Source organism: Staurois parvus, unplaced genomic scaffold (genome assembly GCF_062004578.1).
Source record: "Staurois parvus isolate SC_StPar_1 unplaced genomic scaffold, SC_StPar_1.0 ptg000758l, whole genome shotgun sequence".
Lineage (NCBI taxonomy): Eukaryota > Metazoa > Chordata > Amphibia > Anura > Ranidae > Staurois > Staurois parvus.
In genome coordinates, this window is record NW_028318554.1 from 590,001 (window position 1) to 608,993 (window position 18,993).

Sequence of the window (18,993 nt, forward strand, 5' to 3'; positions counted from 1 at the left end):
ACATGCACAGATGCCCACAGGTGCCATTATTTCTGCATGGCACCCCCACGCATCAGCAACCACTGGTGCCAAAACGCATGGTGCCGAAGCACCATGCAGTGCGGTGCGGTGTGCAATTTTACAGAAGGGAAAGGGACTTTTTTCCCCTGCATTTCTCCTGGGCAGGGGCAGACTGACCATTGGGGAACTTGGGCACTGCCTGAGGGCCCGGGGTCAGTAGGGGGCCCCATGAGATGCCCCTAGTACCTTTTTCATAGGCTTTTTTGAGTTTGGGCAAGGAGACAGGGGCCCCATGATCCCCTGTTGCCCGGGGGCCCCATGAGTTGTCAGTCCGCCCCTGGTTACAGCCACATTTACGGTGTAACATATCACATGGTGCCATTCTCACCGACAACCTGCTAACTGCCACTCTCTTCTCTTCTAACCCTTGTTCTTTTTCTTGTTTTGCTCTCTCCCCTTCACCCCCCCCCCCATTCTACTTATATTTCCCATGTCTTCTGTTTCAGTGGTCTCCAAACTGCGGTCCGTGGACCACATGCGGCCTTTTGTCCCTGGTACCTTTCATGGGCTTTTTTGGGTGTGGTTTGAGTGAGGGTGAGGACACAGGGGCCCCATGATCCCCTATTGCCCAGGGGCCCCATGAGTTGTCAGTCCGCCCTTGCTCCTAGGTAAGGCAGCCCATTGAAATTAATGGGCTACCTTACACATGGCGCGGACATGTTCCTGCTCTATAGATGTGAACCAAGGCTAAGGGTTCTAAAGGATGGGAAGCAGGGTTTCCTGATCATGTGATCACTGTGATTGGCTATCACAAAGATAAGAGCACCGCTCAAAGCTCCAATCTTTTCAATCTGGTGATTCCTCTCCAGCTGACGGGTGCAGCTCCAAAGGGGCTCATCTCACCCAAATGGATAGACAACAACAGAAGATAGGAGCGCACACTGAAGTCATCCGATTCTAAGATTTCAAAAACTTCAAAACAGGCTTTAGATTTTCCTCCACCCAGACCGTCCTCATCTACGCGTTTCACCCACTCCTTGGCTTATTGGAGTGTAAGCCCAGGAGTGGGTGAAACGTGTTAGAGAGGCATGGTCAACCAGGAACCTCTGGGAAGGTCACATGGTTGGAAGACCATCCTAGAGGTTCCTGGTTGAAAAAGGTGACCAGGGATTGTAGGCGACAAATCTATCACTGTACTGGAAGAGTGGAGCCAGCTGATGCATATATACGTACAGCTGGGGTTAAGGCCCACCCACTTCCCTGATGCCTATGTTTGTTATGCCACGGCAAGAGGTTAAAATGACTTTACGCATTTTAAATGCCTTGTAGCAGCTTGGTAAAGGTTTTTTGAATGAAGTTCACCTGAATAACATTTACAGATTTTTAATTTTTTTTAAAGACGATGTGTACTTAAAGTGTTACTAAACCCCGGACCCTGCATTCACTATATCTGGTCTCCCCGGACCCTGCATTCACTATATCTGGTCTCCCCGGACCCTGCATTCACTATATCTGGTCTCTCCAGATGATCAGTGCCCTGATGATCGGTGCCCAGCAGTGCCATCCACCAGTTGCACCCACCTGTGCCCAGCAGTGCCGCCCAACAGTGCCCAGTGATGCCACCCACTAGTGCCCATCAGTGCCACCAACCTGTGCCCAGCAGTGCCACCCACCTGTGTCACCCAACTCTGCCCATCAGTGCCACCCACCTGTGCCATCAGTGCCACCCACCAGTGCCCATCAGTGCAGCCCAGCAGTGCTGCCAGTCAGTGCCTAGCAGTGCCGCCAGTCAGTGCCGCCTATCAGTGCTGACTATCAGTACCCATCATCAGTGCCGCCTATCAGTTCCACTTATCAGTGCAGCCTATCCGTGCCACCTCATTAGTGCTGCCTATCAGTGCTGCCTATCAGTGCCCTTCAGTGCTGCCTATCAGTGCAGCCTCATCAACGCACATCAGTGAAGGAGAAAAATTACCTGTTTGCAAAATTTTATAATAGAAACAAAGAAACCTTTTTTTTTTTCAAATTTTTTGCTCTTTTTTTGTTTATAGCGCAAAAAATATAACACCCAGCGGCATGTAAATACCACCAAAAGAAAGCTCTATTTGTGAGAAAACAAAATAATAAAAACTTCATATGAGTACAGTGTTGCATGACCGCGCAATTGTCACTCAAAGTGCGACAGCGCTGAAAGCTGAAAATTGGCCTGGGCAGGAAGGGGGTATAAGTGCCCTGTAGGCGAGGGGTTAACTGGTAACTGCGTGGTTATGCAATGCTGTGCCCAAACCAAATTTATATCTTTTTTTTCACACAAATAAAGCTTTCTTTTGGTAGTTATTTGATCACCACTTGGTATTTTTTTTATTTTTTTGAGATATACACAAAAAAAGACTGAAAATGTTAAAAAAAAACCTATATTTTTTACTTTCTGCTATAAAACATATCCAATAAAAAAAAAAAATCCATTTTCTTAATACATTTTTGTCAAAATGTATTCTACTACATGTCTTTGATAAAAAAAAGTTTATACTTAATGGTTTGCTTAAAAAAAAAAAATATATATATATACTGAAATTTGAATTATTTTTTTTTTATACTACTAATGGTGGTGATCAGCGACTTGTGATAGTGCAGCGGGCAATCTGACACTAACTGATGCTGGAGGGGAACTGACTAACTGCCACTGACTTCACCGGTGACATTAATACAGTGATCAGTGATAGTAATATACTAATGACACTGGCTGGGAAGGGTTTACCATCTAGGGGCAATCAAGGGGTTAAATGTGTGCCTAACAATGTGTAATGTGTGTATTCTGTGCTGTTTTTACTAAGAGAGCTCTATGTTTCTCGTCTCTGCTTTGCAGGGATGAGAAACAGTCAGATCGACTCCTCTGTACAGAGGTCTGTGTTGAATCTAAACACAGAGCTCTGGGCTGTGATTGGACACAGCCGATCAACAGGGCTTGACTGTGGATCACAATCACAGAGGGGTGCCGGTGGGGGGCACTCGTTCATGCTCCCCACACAACTAACGTACCAGTACGTCGGGGCGCTCGTCCACAGTTGATTGTGGGGCGAGTCGCCCGAAAGTGTATGAACTTTTATGCTCTAATCCAGCCTTTCTCAACCAGGGTTTCTCCAGGGGTGTCTAGGGGTTCCTTGAACAAAGGGCACCTCCTGCCTTTCAGATGAGTAACCGCTGACACCAATGATCTTTTTAGCTCTCTGCAAATGGGGATTATTCCCAATGACTACTGTTCTGGTAAGTGGTAAGAAGGAGCATTCTTCCCATTGACCATCACACTAATGTACTGTGATCTGTAGATATAGTCATTCTTCCTGGAAAGTTACTTCAAGGTTTCTTCCATGTTAAACAGGTTGAAAAAGGCTGCTTTAGTAATTTGTGTTGTAACCCTGACGAAGAGAGGGTGATCTAAACCCCCGAAACGCGTTGGGTATTTGGTCCATAATAGTTGAATAAAAACTATTTTGACTCCATGACTATTAGTGTGGCTTCCTTTACTGCTTCTTACATATTTGGACTTCTGTTAGGACCTCCCTTTTTTTGGGGAGTGCTCTGGTACATGTGAGAAGCCTCACTGAACTGAGTCAGTTTAACCCATTCACGCCTATGAGTAAACAAATCGAAATGCCTAAGCACAATTTAGAATATTGACCTGTGTTAGTAAAACCGTACATATCCTCACAACTACTTTGTACATCCAGGTGGATTATACCGCGTTTTTTTTCAGGAAAAATCGGGCTTTCATTTTTCGGTAAATGGTAATGATATCTCTTGTTTTTTTTTTTTACTATCAAAGGAAAACTGGCCCAAAATAGTAAAAAAAAATTTAGCTGTGTGTTTCTTGTTACTAACATAACTTACCACCAAAGAACAACCCAAAATAAATTTTTCAGCTCTTGGCAATCGCAGCGATATCATATATGTGTATGTTATTTGTTGTTTGTATCCATAGCACAGTCCAGAAACAATAGTGCGCAGTTTTTGTTTTTGTTTTTATTTTGTTTTTTTTAACCTAAAACATACTGACACTGATACCAAATTAAAAAAAAAAATACTGACGCTTGATCCTGACCTTTGACCTTGACCCAAACACTTACCCTGGCACTGAACTAGACCAAACCGTGATCTAGGTATTTTTTCTTTAGTTTTTCTTTTCTTTTTTAATATTTATTTATGTATTTATCTTCACTATATCTGGTCTCCCTGGACCCTGCATTCACTATATCCACTCTCCCCGGGCCCTGCATTCACTATATCCACTCTCCCCGGGCCCTGCATTCACTATATCCAGTCTCCCCGGGCCCTGCATTCACTATATCCACTCTCCCCGGGCCCTGCATTCACTATATCTGATCTCCCCGGACCCTGCATTTACTATATACGGTCTACCCGGACCCTGCATTCACTATGTCCGGTTTCCCCGGACCCTGCATTCACTATATCTGATCTCCCCGGACCCTGCATTCACTATATCTGGTCTCCCCGAACCCTGCATTCACTATATCTGGTCTTCCCGAACCCTGCATTCACTATATCCGGTCTCCCCGGACCCTGCATTCACTATATCCGGTCTCCCCGGACCCTGCATTCACTATATCTGGTCTCCCAGGACCCTGCATTTACTGTATCTGGTCTCCCCAGACCCTGCATTCACTATATCCGGTCTCCCCGAACCCTGCACTCACTATATCTGGTCTCCCCAGGCCCTGCATTCACTATATCTGGTCTCCTCGGACCCTGCATTCATTATATCCGGTCTCCCCAGACCCTGCATTCACTATATCTGGTCTCCCCGGACCCTGCATTCACTATATCCGCTCTCCCCGGACCCTGCATTCACTATATCCGGTCTCCCCGGACCCTGCATTCACTATATCCGCTCTCCTCGGACTCTGCATTCACTATATCTGGTCTCCCCAGACCCTGCATTCACTATATCCGGTCTCCCCGGACCCTGCATGCACTATATCCGGTCTCCCCAGACCCTGCATTCACTATATCCGGTCTCCCCGGACCCTGCATTCACTATATCCGGTCTCCCCAGACCCTGCATTCACTATATCCGGTCTCCCGAGACCCTGCATTCACTATATCTGGTCTCCCCAAACCCTGCATTCACTATATCCGGTCTCCCCGGATCCTGCATTCACTATATCCGGTCTCCCGAGACCCTGCATTCACTATATCTGGTCTCCCCAAACCCTGCATTCACTATATCCGGTCTCCCCAGACCCTGCATTCACTATATCCGCTCTCCCCGAACCCTGCATTCACTATATCCGCTCTCCCAGGACCCTGCATTCACTATATCTGCTCTCACCGAACCCTGCATTCACTATATCTGGTCTTCCCGAACCCTGCATTCACTATATCCGGTCTCCCCGGACCCTGCATTCACTATATCTGCTCTCCCAGGACCCTGTATTCACTATATCTGGTCTCCCAGGACCCCGCATTCACTATATCTGGTCTCCCCGGACCCCGCATTCACTATATCTGGTCTCCCCGGACCCTGCATTCACTATATCTGGTCTCCCCGGACCCTGCATTCACTGTATCTGGTCTCCCCAGACCCTGCATTCACTATATCCGGTCTCCCCGAACCCTGCACTCACTATATCCGGTCTCCCCGGACCCTGCATTCACTATATCCGGTCTCCCGAGACCCTGCATTCACTATATCTGGTCTCCCCAGACCCTGCATTCACTATATCCGCTCTCCCCGAACCCTGCATTCACTATATATCCGGTCTCCCCGGACCCTGCATTCACTATATCCGGTCTCCCCGGACCCTGCATTCACTATATCCGGTCTCCCCGGATCCTGCATTCACTATATCTGGTCTCCCCAGACCGTGCATTCACTATATCCGGTCTCCCCGGACCCTGCATTCACTATATCTGGTCTCCCCAGGACCCTGCATTCACTATATCTGGTCTCCCTGGACCCTGCATTCACTATATCTGGTCTCCCTGGACCCTGCATTCACTATATCCGGTCTCCCCAGGACCCTGCATTCACTATATCCGGTCTCCCCGGACCCTGCATTCACTATATCCGGTCTCCCCGGACCCTGCATTCACTATATCTGCTCTCCCCGGACCCTGCATTCACTATATCTGGTCTCCCCGGACCCTGCATTCACTATATCTGGTCTCCCCGGACCCTGCATTCACTATATCTGGTCTCCCTGGACCCTGCATTCACTATATCTGGTCTCCCTGGACCCTGCATTCACTATATCTGGTCTCCCCGGACCCTGCATTCACTATATCTGGTCTCTCCGGACCCTGCATTCACTATATCTGGTCTCCCCGGACCCTGCATTCACTATATCTGGTCTCCCCGGACCCTGCATTCACTATATCTGGTCTCCCCGGACCCTGCATTCACTATATCTGGTCTCCCCGGACCCTGCATTCACTATATCTGGTCTCCCACAGTACACAGAACATGGAAATGCAATAGTTTAGTAAATATAAACTGCTAAAACACTTTAACGATCACAAACGCAGCAAAACACGGTAAAAAAACGCAAACCAGCGTTTGTGGACCTTTTTTGATCAAAAAACAAGTTTTTTTTCGTAATAAAAAAAAGCTAAAAAGCGCAAAAAAAAAACGCAAACACGGCAAAACGCGACAAAACGCTTTAACGTTTTTAACGTGACTTTACACAGCTAACGTTACCAGTGTTATCAAAACACTCCGTGTGCATGGAGCCTCAGTGTGCAACGCCGCTGCTAAACGGGACACATTCATGTGACTGAAACCACTCTACAACAGTGTGCAGTTGCAGCTTGGGGTTGGCGGTGCGAGCTTTAGGTCCTCACGCACACGGGACGTTATGATATCGCTGGTAATGCCGTGTAAAGTCACGTTAAAAATGTGCGTTTTCAGCTTTTTTAGTGTTTTTGCATTGGCGTTTAGTGGCAATTTGCCACGTTTGCGTTTTTTTAGTATTTTTTTAATCGAAAATAAAAAATTTTTGGTCTAAGAACGCCGGTTTGGGGCTTTTTATGGGTTTTACTGCGTTTTCAGCATTAGAGCGTTTTTACAGCTAAAAAAACTCCTCTTAGAAACCCTCTAGTCCTGGGTTTTTTTTCCAGCCAAAAAACGCTGATTCCAGTCTATGTGTGTATGGACACATAGGATAACATGCTGGGGGGTTTATTGGCTGTAGAAAAAAATGTCAAAAGCCAAAAACAGCCGCTGTAAAAACATCCATGAGGAGTAAAAACGTCCAGCGTGCACGAGGACTAAAAACGCCCAGCGCGCACGGACTTAAAACGTCCAGCGTGCACGGACTTACAACGTTTAGCGCGCACGAGGACTAAAAGCACCCAGCGCGCATGAGGACTAAAAACGCCCAGCACGCACGAGGACTAAAAAAGCCCAGCGCGTACGAAGACTTAAAACGTCCAGCGCGCACAAGGACTAAAAACGCCCAGCGCGTACGAAGACTTAAAACGTCCAGCGCGCACAAGGACTAAAAACGCCCAGCGCGCACGAAGACTTAAAACGCCCAGCGTGCATGAGGACTAAAAGATTCATTATGCATGAGGACTCAAAACGTCCAGCATGCACGAGGACTAAAAACGTCCAGCGTGCACGAGGACTGAAAACGTCCAGCGTGCACGAGGACTAAAAACGCCCAGCGCGCACGGACTTAAAACGTCCAGCGTGCACGGACTTACAACGTTTAGCGCGCACGAGGACTAAAAGCACCCAGCGCGCATGAGGACTAAAAACGCCCAGCACGCACGAGGACTAAAAACGCCCAGCGCGTACGAAGACTTAAAACGTCCAGCGCGCACAAGGACTAAAAACGCCCAGCGCGCACGAAGACTTAAAACGCCCAGCGTGCATGAGGACTAAAAGATTCATTATGCATGAGGACTCAAAACGTCCAGCGTGCATGAGGACTAAAAACGTCCAGCGCGCACGAGGACTAAAAACGCCCAGCGCGTACGAAGACTTAAAACGTCCAGCGCGCACAAGGACTAAAAACGCCCAGCGCGTACGAAGACTTAAAACGTCCAGTGCGCACAAGGACTAAAAACGCCCAGCGCGCACGAAGACTTAAAACGCCCAGCGTGCATGAGGACTAAAAGATTCATTATGCATGAGGACTCAAAACGTCCAGCATGCACGAGGACTAAAAACGTCCAGCGTGCACGAGGACTGAAAACGTCCAGTCTGCACGAGGACTAAAAACGTCCAGCGTGCATGAGGACTAAAAACGTCCAGCGTGCATGAGGACTAAAAACGTCTAGCGCACACGAGGATTTATTGGGTTAAAACAGGCGGTGAGGAGGAGACATATTGCCTCCCAGCTGCCTGTCAACCGCCTTCTGAAAAGTGATCCACTGCGGAGGGATAGCAAGGGCTGCCGCATATACAAATGAGCTCTTAAGGTGGCGCACCAATATACAACGTTCATAAACCGGGTCACATAGGTCATTTATCTGATGTTGAATATTCAGATTCCTGCATCTATCCCAACTTTTTGGTCCAACCAAACCTGACAGACAAAGGTTTCACAAGAGCACTAATATGGATACAATCGCCTTTGGCTGGAAGCTGAAGCAGTAAAACTGGGAGCCTGCAGAGTGTCACACAAGACAAATTTATGGGATAGGTTGTCACCCGGCTATAAAGTAAGGATCATGTACAGGAACAGGAGAGCAGAAGATACAGCACAGCCATGATCTGTGTTTGGCGGGATACGGTCTCTGCAGATTTATCTCGTTACTGTAACAAATGTTGTAAAGGTCAAGTCATAAAGTCCAAAGTGAACCCCTTCCAAAACCTAGATGTTTTAATGGCTTAAAGGAAAAGTCCACTCCAAACAAAATATCGTCACACACTCCATCTGCTCTGTGGTCTGTAAATTGTACCCTTGGGAACTGTCTTCTTACTAGGGACTGGGGGTGGGGAGTTTTTGCTTTGCCAAACATATCGGAAAATGCTGCCATTTGTGCAAAAGAAGTCAAAGGGGAAGGTTCCATTAAGGCGTACCTGCACCCAGACTATTCATATTAAAGTATTACAAATTCTAAACAAGCTGTAAAACACATGAAAACAAGTTCTCATTCACCTCTGTAGATATAGGCATTGTGGAGAAATCCATTTTTAAAAGTTCACGACAGAGGCACCAAAATCACAGATACTTTCCCTTTTTTTGCTACGGAATCTTGCCAGTGTGGAAAGCTGTTAGAAATTGTCTTCAGAGTTTTGTTGGGATATTTGAGAAAGAATAGCTTCAAAATACAAGCAGCTACAGAGGTCAGTGACAGCTTGTTTTGAAGCTCCTTCACTGCTTGTTAGAAATATGTAAAAAAAAATATTTACCATCTATACTTTGTATACAAGTGTACTCGGTGTATTTAAAGGCTCGTTGAGCTTGAACTTGCTCTTGAGATTTGAGCTAACTCCTTTCAGTTATCCTGGACTTGTTCTTGTGCCAAAAACAGCCTGATGTTAGATATCGGGGGATGGAGATAGATCCCTGATCCCTGGCTGTTATCCCTAACCCTGACCTTAACCCTATTCCTGACCTGAAGCCTTTGTTTATAAACAAAGCCATGTGATTCACTATGTCAGCACTAACACATGGCATGGACTCTGCAATTACCAACAAAACCGGGTCATTGGTTATTGTTCCCCAGGGAGCCATTGGGGAGATTATTCCTTACTTTCTTTTCTGTTGAGAACAGTTTCCCTAAATAGGAAATGAGGGGAACTCTGCAACTGGGACTCAGAATGAAAGATCAGTCAGAGGTTCAAGCCTTCCCCTCATCCTATTCCTATCTATCTATCTATCTAGATAATTACCAGGAAAAAAATCTGTCATGATCCCAAAGGCAACCAGATACTCCACACACCAATTTTGTATCTATCCATTTATCTATCAGTCTCTATCTATCTATCTATCTATCTATCTATCTATCTATCTATCTATCTATATATCAGATAGATAGATAGATAGATAGATAGATAGATAGATAGATAGATAGATAGATAGATAGATAGATAGATAGATAGAGATAGATAGATAGATAGATAGATAGATAGATAGATAGATAGATAGATAGATGATAGATGATATATAGATAGATAGATAGATGATAGATGATAGATGATATATAGATAGATAGATAGATAGATAGATAGATAGATAGATAGATGATAGATGATAGATAGATAGATAGATAGATAGATAGATAGATAGATAGATAGATAGATAGATAGATATCATAGATAGATAGATAGATAGATAGATAGATAGATAGATAGATACAGATTGATAGATAGATAGATAGATAATGATAGATAGATAGATAGATAGATAGATAGATAGATAGATAGATTGATAGATAGATTGATAGATAGATACAGATTGATAGATAGATAGATACAGATTGATAGATAGATAGATAGATAGATAGATAGATAGATAGATAGATAGATAGATAGATAATAGATAGATGGATGGATAGATTGATAGATAGATAGATAGATAGATAGATAGATAGATAATAGATAGATGGATGGATAGATTGATAGATAGATAGATAGATAGATAGATAGATAGATAGATAGATAGATAGATAATAGATAGATGGATGGATAGATTATCTATCTATCTATCTATCTATCTATCTATCTATCTATCAATCTATTATCTATCTATCTATCTATCTATCAATCTATTATCTATCTATCTATCTATCTATCTATCTATCTATCTATCTATCTATCTATCTATCTATCTATCAATCTGTATCTATCTATCTATCTATCTATCTATCTATCTATCTATCTATCTATCTATCTATCTATCAATCTGTATCTATCTATCTATCAATCTGTATCTATCTATCTATCTATCTATCTATCTATCTATCTATCTATCTATCTATCTATCTGTATCTATCTATCTATCTATTCTGGACTTTTCCTCTAAGCCATGTGTACTCTTGCTTGGTGTCTGATCTGTGTTCGGATTATAATGAAGAATTCTCCGGTATATTCCTGAACGTTGAAGTCGGTGTAACATTATATTCTGCGGTTCGTGTCGTATTATCCGTCGGGGAGGGAGTTCTGTGTTGCGGATTAGTTTTAATGTAAAAATCCTGGAAAATGTGCTGACAGAGAAATAGAGAAATGGGATAGACTGCGTTCACTGCTGGCCTGCCAGGTGTGCAGCAGGAAGGAAATTAGTGTGTGATTTCTATATGACTCACTGTCACAGATAGCGGGGTATAAAGCATTAAACGTGATTCATGGAAATACACAACAATTATTTGTAAGAATATATGAGAGAGAGAGAGAGAGAGAGAGGGAGACAGACATCAGCACAAGGGACATACAGACATACAGACTGGGAGGAGGACGAGGAATTAGCCCCTCTGGCTCCAGAGGACTTCTGAAGGACTCAAGACACAGCTGGAGATGTACTAGACAGAGCGGTACCTCGTTAGATGGTCTGTGGGTGCTGCTTCCCAGAACCGAACTGTTCTCAATGGTCCCCTGGTCCGCATCCTTTAACCCTTTCCAGTCCAGTGCCGCCCCATCGCTGCCTGCAGAGAGAGCACAGGGTTCAAGATTAAAGTAAAGCTACAATACCATCTCTCACTTACATTTAATGTGTCATATTTAAAGACCAAATGAACCTTCAGTTTAAAACAGCTAAACACCTTCCAGGGACATCAAGACAAACGTTGTATAAATTCTTAGTCTTTACAAAGCAGCAACAGCTTGAGTAGAAATGCCTGTCCACTGCCAGAACACGGATGACAAGGACAATTGCTCACTGTGGGAAAGCAGTGGTCTTCCTGCATAGGTCCAACCAGGGGCGGACTGACAACTCATGGGGCCCCCGGGCAATAGGGGATCATGGGGCCCCTGTGTCCTTGCTCAACTCAAAAAAGCCTATGAAAAAGGTACCAGGGGCATCTCATGGGGCCCCCTACTGACCCCGGGCCCTCGGACAGTGCCCGAGTTTCCAAATGGTCAGTCCGCCCCTGGGTCCAACATGATCTATCTATCTATCTATCTATCTATCTATCTATCTATCTATCTATCTATTTATCTATCTATCTATCTATCTATTTATCTATCATGCCCCTTGATTAGCCAGAGCGAGAGCTCCCCAAGCAGCAGAAAGCATGAGCTTTGCAGATAGGTCTGACTCAGCAAGGGATGTGTCAGACCTCTGCAGGGAGACCCCTGCTTCCTGCCACAGAGAGCAAGAGGCCTTCTCAGCAGCATGCCATTACAGTAATTTCAAAAGTAATTTTCAATCTTTTTAAATCTGAAGCTTTTGTTATAATATTCCCTAATGATCCTGACATTTGAAACACTTCCTTTTATAGGGTGACAACATTCAGTTCTGTCCCCCAGTTGTGGGTTTGCGTTGTCACACCGTCAAACAGGCTTCCAATACAGACTATAAATCCTCATTGACAAGCAGTTAATCTGCATCTGCACTATCCCCAATCACTAAGAATGTAAATTCACCTTGGACCATGACCATGCTAGTATCACCTTTGAGCTGTCAAAAGCTGTGTAGCACTACCCCCTTAGGAGTTGCTGAGGTTTTGGGCCCCCTATAGTCCTGCACAGCCCGGACCCCTGGATTTGCATCCAGGAGATAATAACCAGTCCTTCAGCTGGTTTGCATTAGGGGATTAGAACTGGGATAGAGGTGTACAGGATGCCCAATGGAACTGTGAACAGAGGACAACTTCCTGTTTTTACAGCACAAATCATCTTGGAGAGCTAGCCAGTGTCTCTAGTTGTACCATCCCAGACCCTAGATGCTCCTAATCCAGTTGATCTGGGTGAATTCCTGGGCGGGGGATCCAGTGCCTGCACTTTATCTGTCTCAAAAAAATGCTAAAAAATTCATATGGGTACAGTGTTGCATGACCGCGCAATTGTCATTCAAAGTGTGATAGCGCTGAAAGCTGAAAATTGGCCTGGACAGGAAGGGGGGGAAGTGTCCGGACTGGAAGTGGTTAAGAACTGCCGTATGTGTAAATGAGGCCCCGGTGATGGAAGGAATGCCCTGCTCTTGTCACTATCAGGAAGCTAGCCCACAGCAAAGATGTGCACCCAACTTCTGCATGCATGTAGGCAGGAAGTGGCTGAAAGAAGCTGCAGGAGATCAGCAGCACTACAATGCAAAAACATTTTTTTTAAAAAAAGGATCTAAATGGTCATTTCTAAAAGATAAAAAAAACAAATGTTTATGACACAAAGTGCTTTAGCAAACTAAGCCTGCGTTCATGCGTGAGCGGCACTGTTAACATGTGTGAAATCACGCCATTTTGCGCACGTTTACAAAATACATGAGAAGCCCGTGTCACCCCGGGTGCTGTTGATTGTTATGAGTACCCCAAACACTGCAGGCAAGAAGAGGGGTTCTGCGCTTAGCAGAATGCACAGCTATAAGGTACATGAGCTTCTTTGCTGCATTTACTGCATAGAGGGCAGCCCTTGGAAATAATCAGACTGCTTTACGCATGAGGCCTGAGAACACTCCAAAAATGTGCAAACAGCAATGGGGACGGGGGCTCCATGTTACATCTTCTTCAATAGTGTCCATAATGGGCACAGCAGGAATGCAGGGATGGTGGGAACCCCTCATAGTGGGCACAGTGGGTGTACAGACCTGGGAACTCAGCACAGGGATGGTGAGAAACCCTCATAATGGGCACAGCGGGTGTACAGATCCGGATACTCGGCACAGGGATGGTGGGAACCCCTCATAATGGGCACAACAGGTGTACAGATCCGGGTACTCGACACAGGGATGGTGGGAACCCCTCATAATGGGCACAACAGGTGTACAGACGCAGAAACACAGAACAGGGATGGTGGGAACCCCTCATAATGGGCACAGCAGGTGTACAGACCCGGGATCTCAGCACAGGGATGGTGGGAACCCCTCATAATGGGCACAGCGGGTGTACAGACCTGGGAACTCAGCACAGGGATGGAGGGAACCCCTCATAATGGGCACAGCGGGTGTACAGACCTGGGAACTCAGCACAGGGATGGTGGGAACCCCTCATAATGGGCACAGCGGGTGTACAGACCCGGGAACTCAGTACAGGGATGGTGAGATCCCCTCATAATTGGCACATCAGTGTACAGACCCAGGAACTCAGCACAGGGATGATGGGAACCCCTCATAATGGGCACAGCGGGTGTACAGATCCCGGGAACTCAGCACAGGGATGGTGGGAACCCCTCATAGTGGGCACAGCGGGTGTACAGCCTGGGAACTCAGCACAGGGATGGTGGGAACCCCTCATAATGGACAAAGCAGGTGTACAGATCCAAGAACTCAGCACAGGGATGGTGGGAACCCCTCATAATGGGCACAGTAGAGTTTTGGATTTTTCAACTCTTTCTGTTACAATCTCTATAACAAAGAATTAATAAAGGAAAATAGCAAGGATGGTGTGAACCCCTCATAATGGGCACAGCGGGTGTACAGACCCGGGAACTCAGCACAGGGATGGTGGGAACCCCTCATAGTGGGCACAGCGGGTGTACAGACCCGGGAACTCAGCACAGGGATGGCGGGAACCCCTCATAGTGGGCACAGCGGGTGTACAGACCTGGGAACTCAGCATAAGGATGGCGGGAACCCCTCATAATGGGCACAGCGGGTGTACAGACCCAGGAACTCAGCGCAGAGATGGTGGGAACCCCTCATAATGGGCACAGCAGGTGTACAGACCCGGGAACTCAGCACAGGAATGGTGGGAATCCTTTATAACGGGCACAGCAGTGTACAGACTCAGGAACTCAGCACAGGAATGGTTGGAATCGCTCATAATGGGCACAGCGGGTGTACAGACTCGGGAACTCAGCACAGGAATGGTGGGAATCCCTCATAATGGGCACAGCGGGTGTACAGATTTGGGAACTCAGCACAGGGATGGTGGGAACCCCTCATAATGGGCACAGCGGGTGTACAGACCCGGGAACTCAGCACAGAAATCTAACTAATAGCAACAGTACCACGTGTCCTGGTTTGCTGGGACAGTCTGGCATCTTTGACCTCAGTCCGTGTCCCGGGACCTTAGTGTCACCTTGATTTCAGTTGGTACCAGGGGCGGACTGACCATTTGGAAACTCTGGCACTGCCCGAGGGCCCGGGGTCAGTAGGGGGCCCCATGAGATGTCCCTAGTACCTTTTTCATAGGCTTTTTTGAGTTTGGCCAAGAACACAGGGGCCCCATGATCCCCTATTGCCCGGGGGCCCCATGAGTTGTCAGTCCGCCCCTGGTTGGTACACGTGTAATTGTGTAGAAGAGGGAACAATGTACCTCTGAATGCAGCACAGGCAGGGAGCTCAGGAACTCCGGGCACGTCTCAGATACAAGAAGTCACTTTCGTATATCTAACAGGCCAAACCCACATGGAGGAGAAATATATTTCCAATATATGTAGAAATAAAATGATACATGTGACATATATTGACACTATATTGGCCGACACAAATATATTTTAACGTCTTCCAGAAATGTAGATTAAAATACATTTTCCTGATATTTTTGAACATCTAAAAAAAAAAAAAAAGACTTTAAACAGATTTTTTGAAATATATTGAATACGGCCAAAATTGTACTATTTGAAATATACGTCAATCTATTTGGGAAGAATATACTAAGAATGTATTTTTTTTAAAATAGATTTAAAATATATTTTTCTTCCATGTGGGAAAGGCACTGAATATGAGAAGTTCATTGTTGGGGTTCACAGACACTTTACCTCTAGATCCCCCAAAACCCACATATCCGATTTCGGAGGACTGACCCTTTATTAGCTGCATTCTAGGTGAAGGGGAGTCAAATACTTTCGAATGGACCATCCGGGACATTCCTGGCAGTGAGGAGTCCAACCATAGATGTGCTGGTAGAACGTTCGGCCCAAACCAAGAGGGATGCGGCTTCACATCCAGAGATCAGAGGAGGATCCACCAACATATGGATCCCGAGGGACCCCGGAGCAATCTGAAGAAAGTAAGGCGGGCGAGAGCGCCAATTATATAATGGGAGTCCAATCAATTTTTATAGCGTACAACAGAAGGTCACAAGCAAAGCTGACGCATTTCATGAGCTCCTCATCCTCTTCATTGGGGTATTGCAGCATGGCTTCAGACTGCCACCATGGCACCATTCATCCCTATGCCCAGCCTCAGACTGCCACCATGGCACCATTCATCCCTATGCCCAGCCTCAGACTGCCACCATGGCACCATTCATCCCTATGCCCGGCCTCAGACTGCCACCATGGCACCATTCATCCCTATGCCCGGCCTCAGACTGCCACCATGGCACCATTCATCCCTATGCCCGACCTCAGACTGCCACCATGGCACCATTCATCCCTATGCCCGGCCTCAGACTGCCACCATGGCACCATTCATCCCTATGCCCGGCCTCAGACTGCCACCATGGCACCATTAATCACTATGCCCGGCCTCAGACTGCCACCATGGCACCATTAATCACTATGCCCGATCTCAGACTGCCACCATGGCACTATTCATCCCTATGCCCACCCTCAGACTGCCACCATGGCACCATTCATCCCTATGTCCGGCCTCAGACTGCCACCATGGCACCATTCATCCCTATGCCTGGATTCAGACTGCCACCATGACACTATTCATCCCTATGCCTGGCCTCAGACTGCCACCATGGCACCTTTCATCCCTATGCCCGACCTCAGACTGCCACCATGGCACCATTAATCTCTATGCCCGACCTCAGACTGCCACCATGGCACTATTCATCCCTATGGCCGACCTCAGACTGCCACCATGGCACCATTCATCCCTATGCCCGGCCTTAGACTGCCACCATGGCACCTTTCATCCCTATGCCCGACCTCAGACTGCCACCATGGCACCATTCATCCCTATGCCCGACCTCAGACTGCCACCATGGCACCATTCATCCCTATGCCCGGCCTCAGACTGCCACCATGGCACCATTCATCCCTATGCCCGGCCTCAGACTGCCACCATGGCACCATTCATCCCTATGCCCGCCATAGATGGATCCATGTATGGGCAGTTTGGTTGTACAGAAGTTGAATGATCTTGGGGGGGGGGGGGCACCAGGAGCCAAATAAAATTTGCAGTCAGTGAGTAACTGCAGAACAGAGCTGCTGACTCTCCTCTCCTTCAGCACACGCTGTGGGCGGGGCAGTGACACCACTGTATTATTTAGGACCTTGTTCACATGTGTGCGCTTTTACCGCCCCCCAACCGCTCCCCCTGATGCTGCAAAGGCAGTGGAGGAGGGTACATGTGCCGCAGCCACAATGCGTTGAAGCAAAATCTCTCCTCGCTGTCACCTTCGGCTGGCAGTACTGCCTACAGAATGTGCCCCCCGCCAACCGCCCTGCAACCATGTGCAATGCAATCGGTTACAGCGCACTATTGTGGTGAGGAGGAGATACAACGCCTCCTCACTGCCCGTCAGAGGCAATCTGAAGAGTGATCCTAGCACAGATCACACTTCAGAGACAACTCTCCTCACTGCCTGTCAAAGGCAATCTGAAGAGTGATCCTAGCACAGATCACACTTCAGAGACAATTCTCCTCACTGCCTGTCAAAGGCTCTCTGAAGAGGGATCCTAGCGCAGATCACACTTCAGAGGCAACGCTCCTCCCTGCCCATCAAAGTCTCTCTGAAGAGGGATCCTAGCACAGATCACACTTCAGAGGCAACGCCTCCTCCCTGCCTGTCAAAGTCTCTCTGAAGAGGGATCCTAGCACAGATCACACTTCAGAGGCACGCTCCTCCTCCCTGCCTGTCAAAGGCTCTCTGATAAGGGATCCTAGCACAGATCACACTTCAGAGGCAACGCTCCTCACTGCCTGTCAAAGGCTCTCTGAAGAGGGATCCTAGCACAGATTACACTTCAGAGGCAACGCTCCTCCCTGGCCGTCAAAGGCTCTCTGAAGAGCGATCCTAGCACAGATCACACTTCAGAGACAATGCTCTTCACTACCTGTCAAAGGCTCTCTGAAAAGGGATCCTAGCACAGATCACACTTCAGAGGCGACGCCTCCTCCCTGCCCGTCAAAGGCTCTCTGAAGAGCGATCCTAGCACAGATCACACTTCAGAGACAACGCCTCCTCACTGCCCGTCAAAGGCTCTCTGAAGAGGGATCCTAGCACAGATCACACTTCAGAAACAACGCTAGTGTAAATTAGCCCTAGGCAGCCAAAGGGCAGTAAAAACAGCTGGTTAAGCCACAGTTTTACTGCTCATCTGACCGCCCAGCTAAATGCTACTATGGCAGCCGGGCAGGCTTGTACACATGCTTTGCTTCAATTTTAAACTCGGCCTGCAGAGGTCAATGGGAGACATTTGTCTGGCGATTTTTAAAAAAAATAGACCCCGAAGTGTAATATATAAAATATGATATATAAAGATTTGAACTTGGCTTGCAGAGGGCAATCGGAGCGTGCCGCAGTTGTAAGCCAGACGCTTGGCTCAGGGGGGCAGTGCGGTATTTTTATACGAAGACCCCCCTAGGATTTAAATAACAATAAAAAAATGTATGGCCTACTGGAAGCCTGGCAGCCGCTATACTACTACCCCCTGAAATCCGATCCACCGCAAATCGCTTTTCAGAGGAAGGTCGACAATGCCGCCGATGTGAATCAGCCCTAATTCTAAGGCTCATGTACACTGCAGCTGCTACACTCACATTTAGGAGCTTTTCTGCGTTTTTTTCAGCAGCCCCTGAACTCTCCCTAATGTCCTCCTATGTGTCCGTGTACACATTGTCATTTACAGGCAGTTGAGTTTACAGTCGTTTTTTTTGAACACAGAAAACTTGCGTTCAGGAGTAGATTTCATCAGCGTATCAAACGCAAAACGCTTGTAAATGCAGCTAAACGCGGCAAATCGCATTTATAAGC

The 18,993-nt window shown here is 46.8% G+C and overlaps 1 protein-coding gene across 4 annotated transcripts in view; it reads right to left on the minus strand.

Annotated features, from left to right (window-relative positions):
* Positions 1–18,993, minus strand: part of FAM131B (family with sequence similarity 131 member B) — a 135,819-nt gene that overhangs the window by 87,525 nt on the left and 29,301 nt on the right. For all 4 annotated transcript variants that reach the window (XM_089654361.1, XM_089654360.1, XM_089654359.1 and 1 more), the window contains exon 2: positions 11,504–11,610. In XM_089654361.1, coding sequence (XP_089510487.1) covers positions 11,504–11,610 — 107 coding nt within the window. The remainder of the gene's footprint in view (positions 1–11,503; positions 11,611–18,993) is intronic.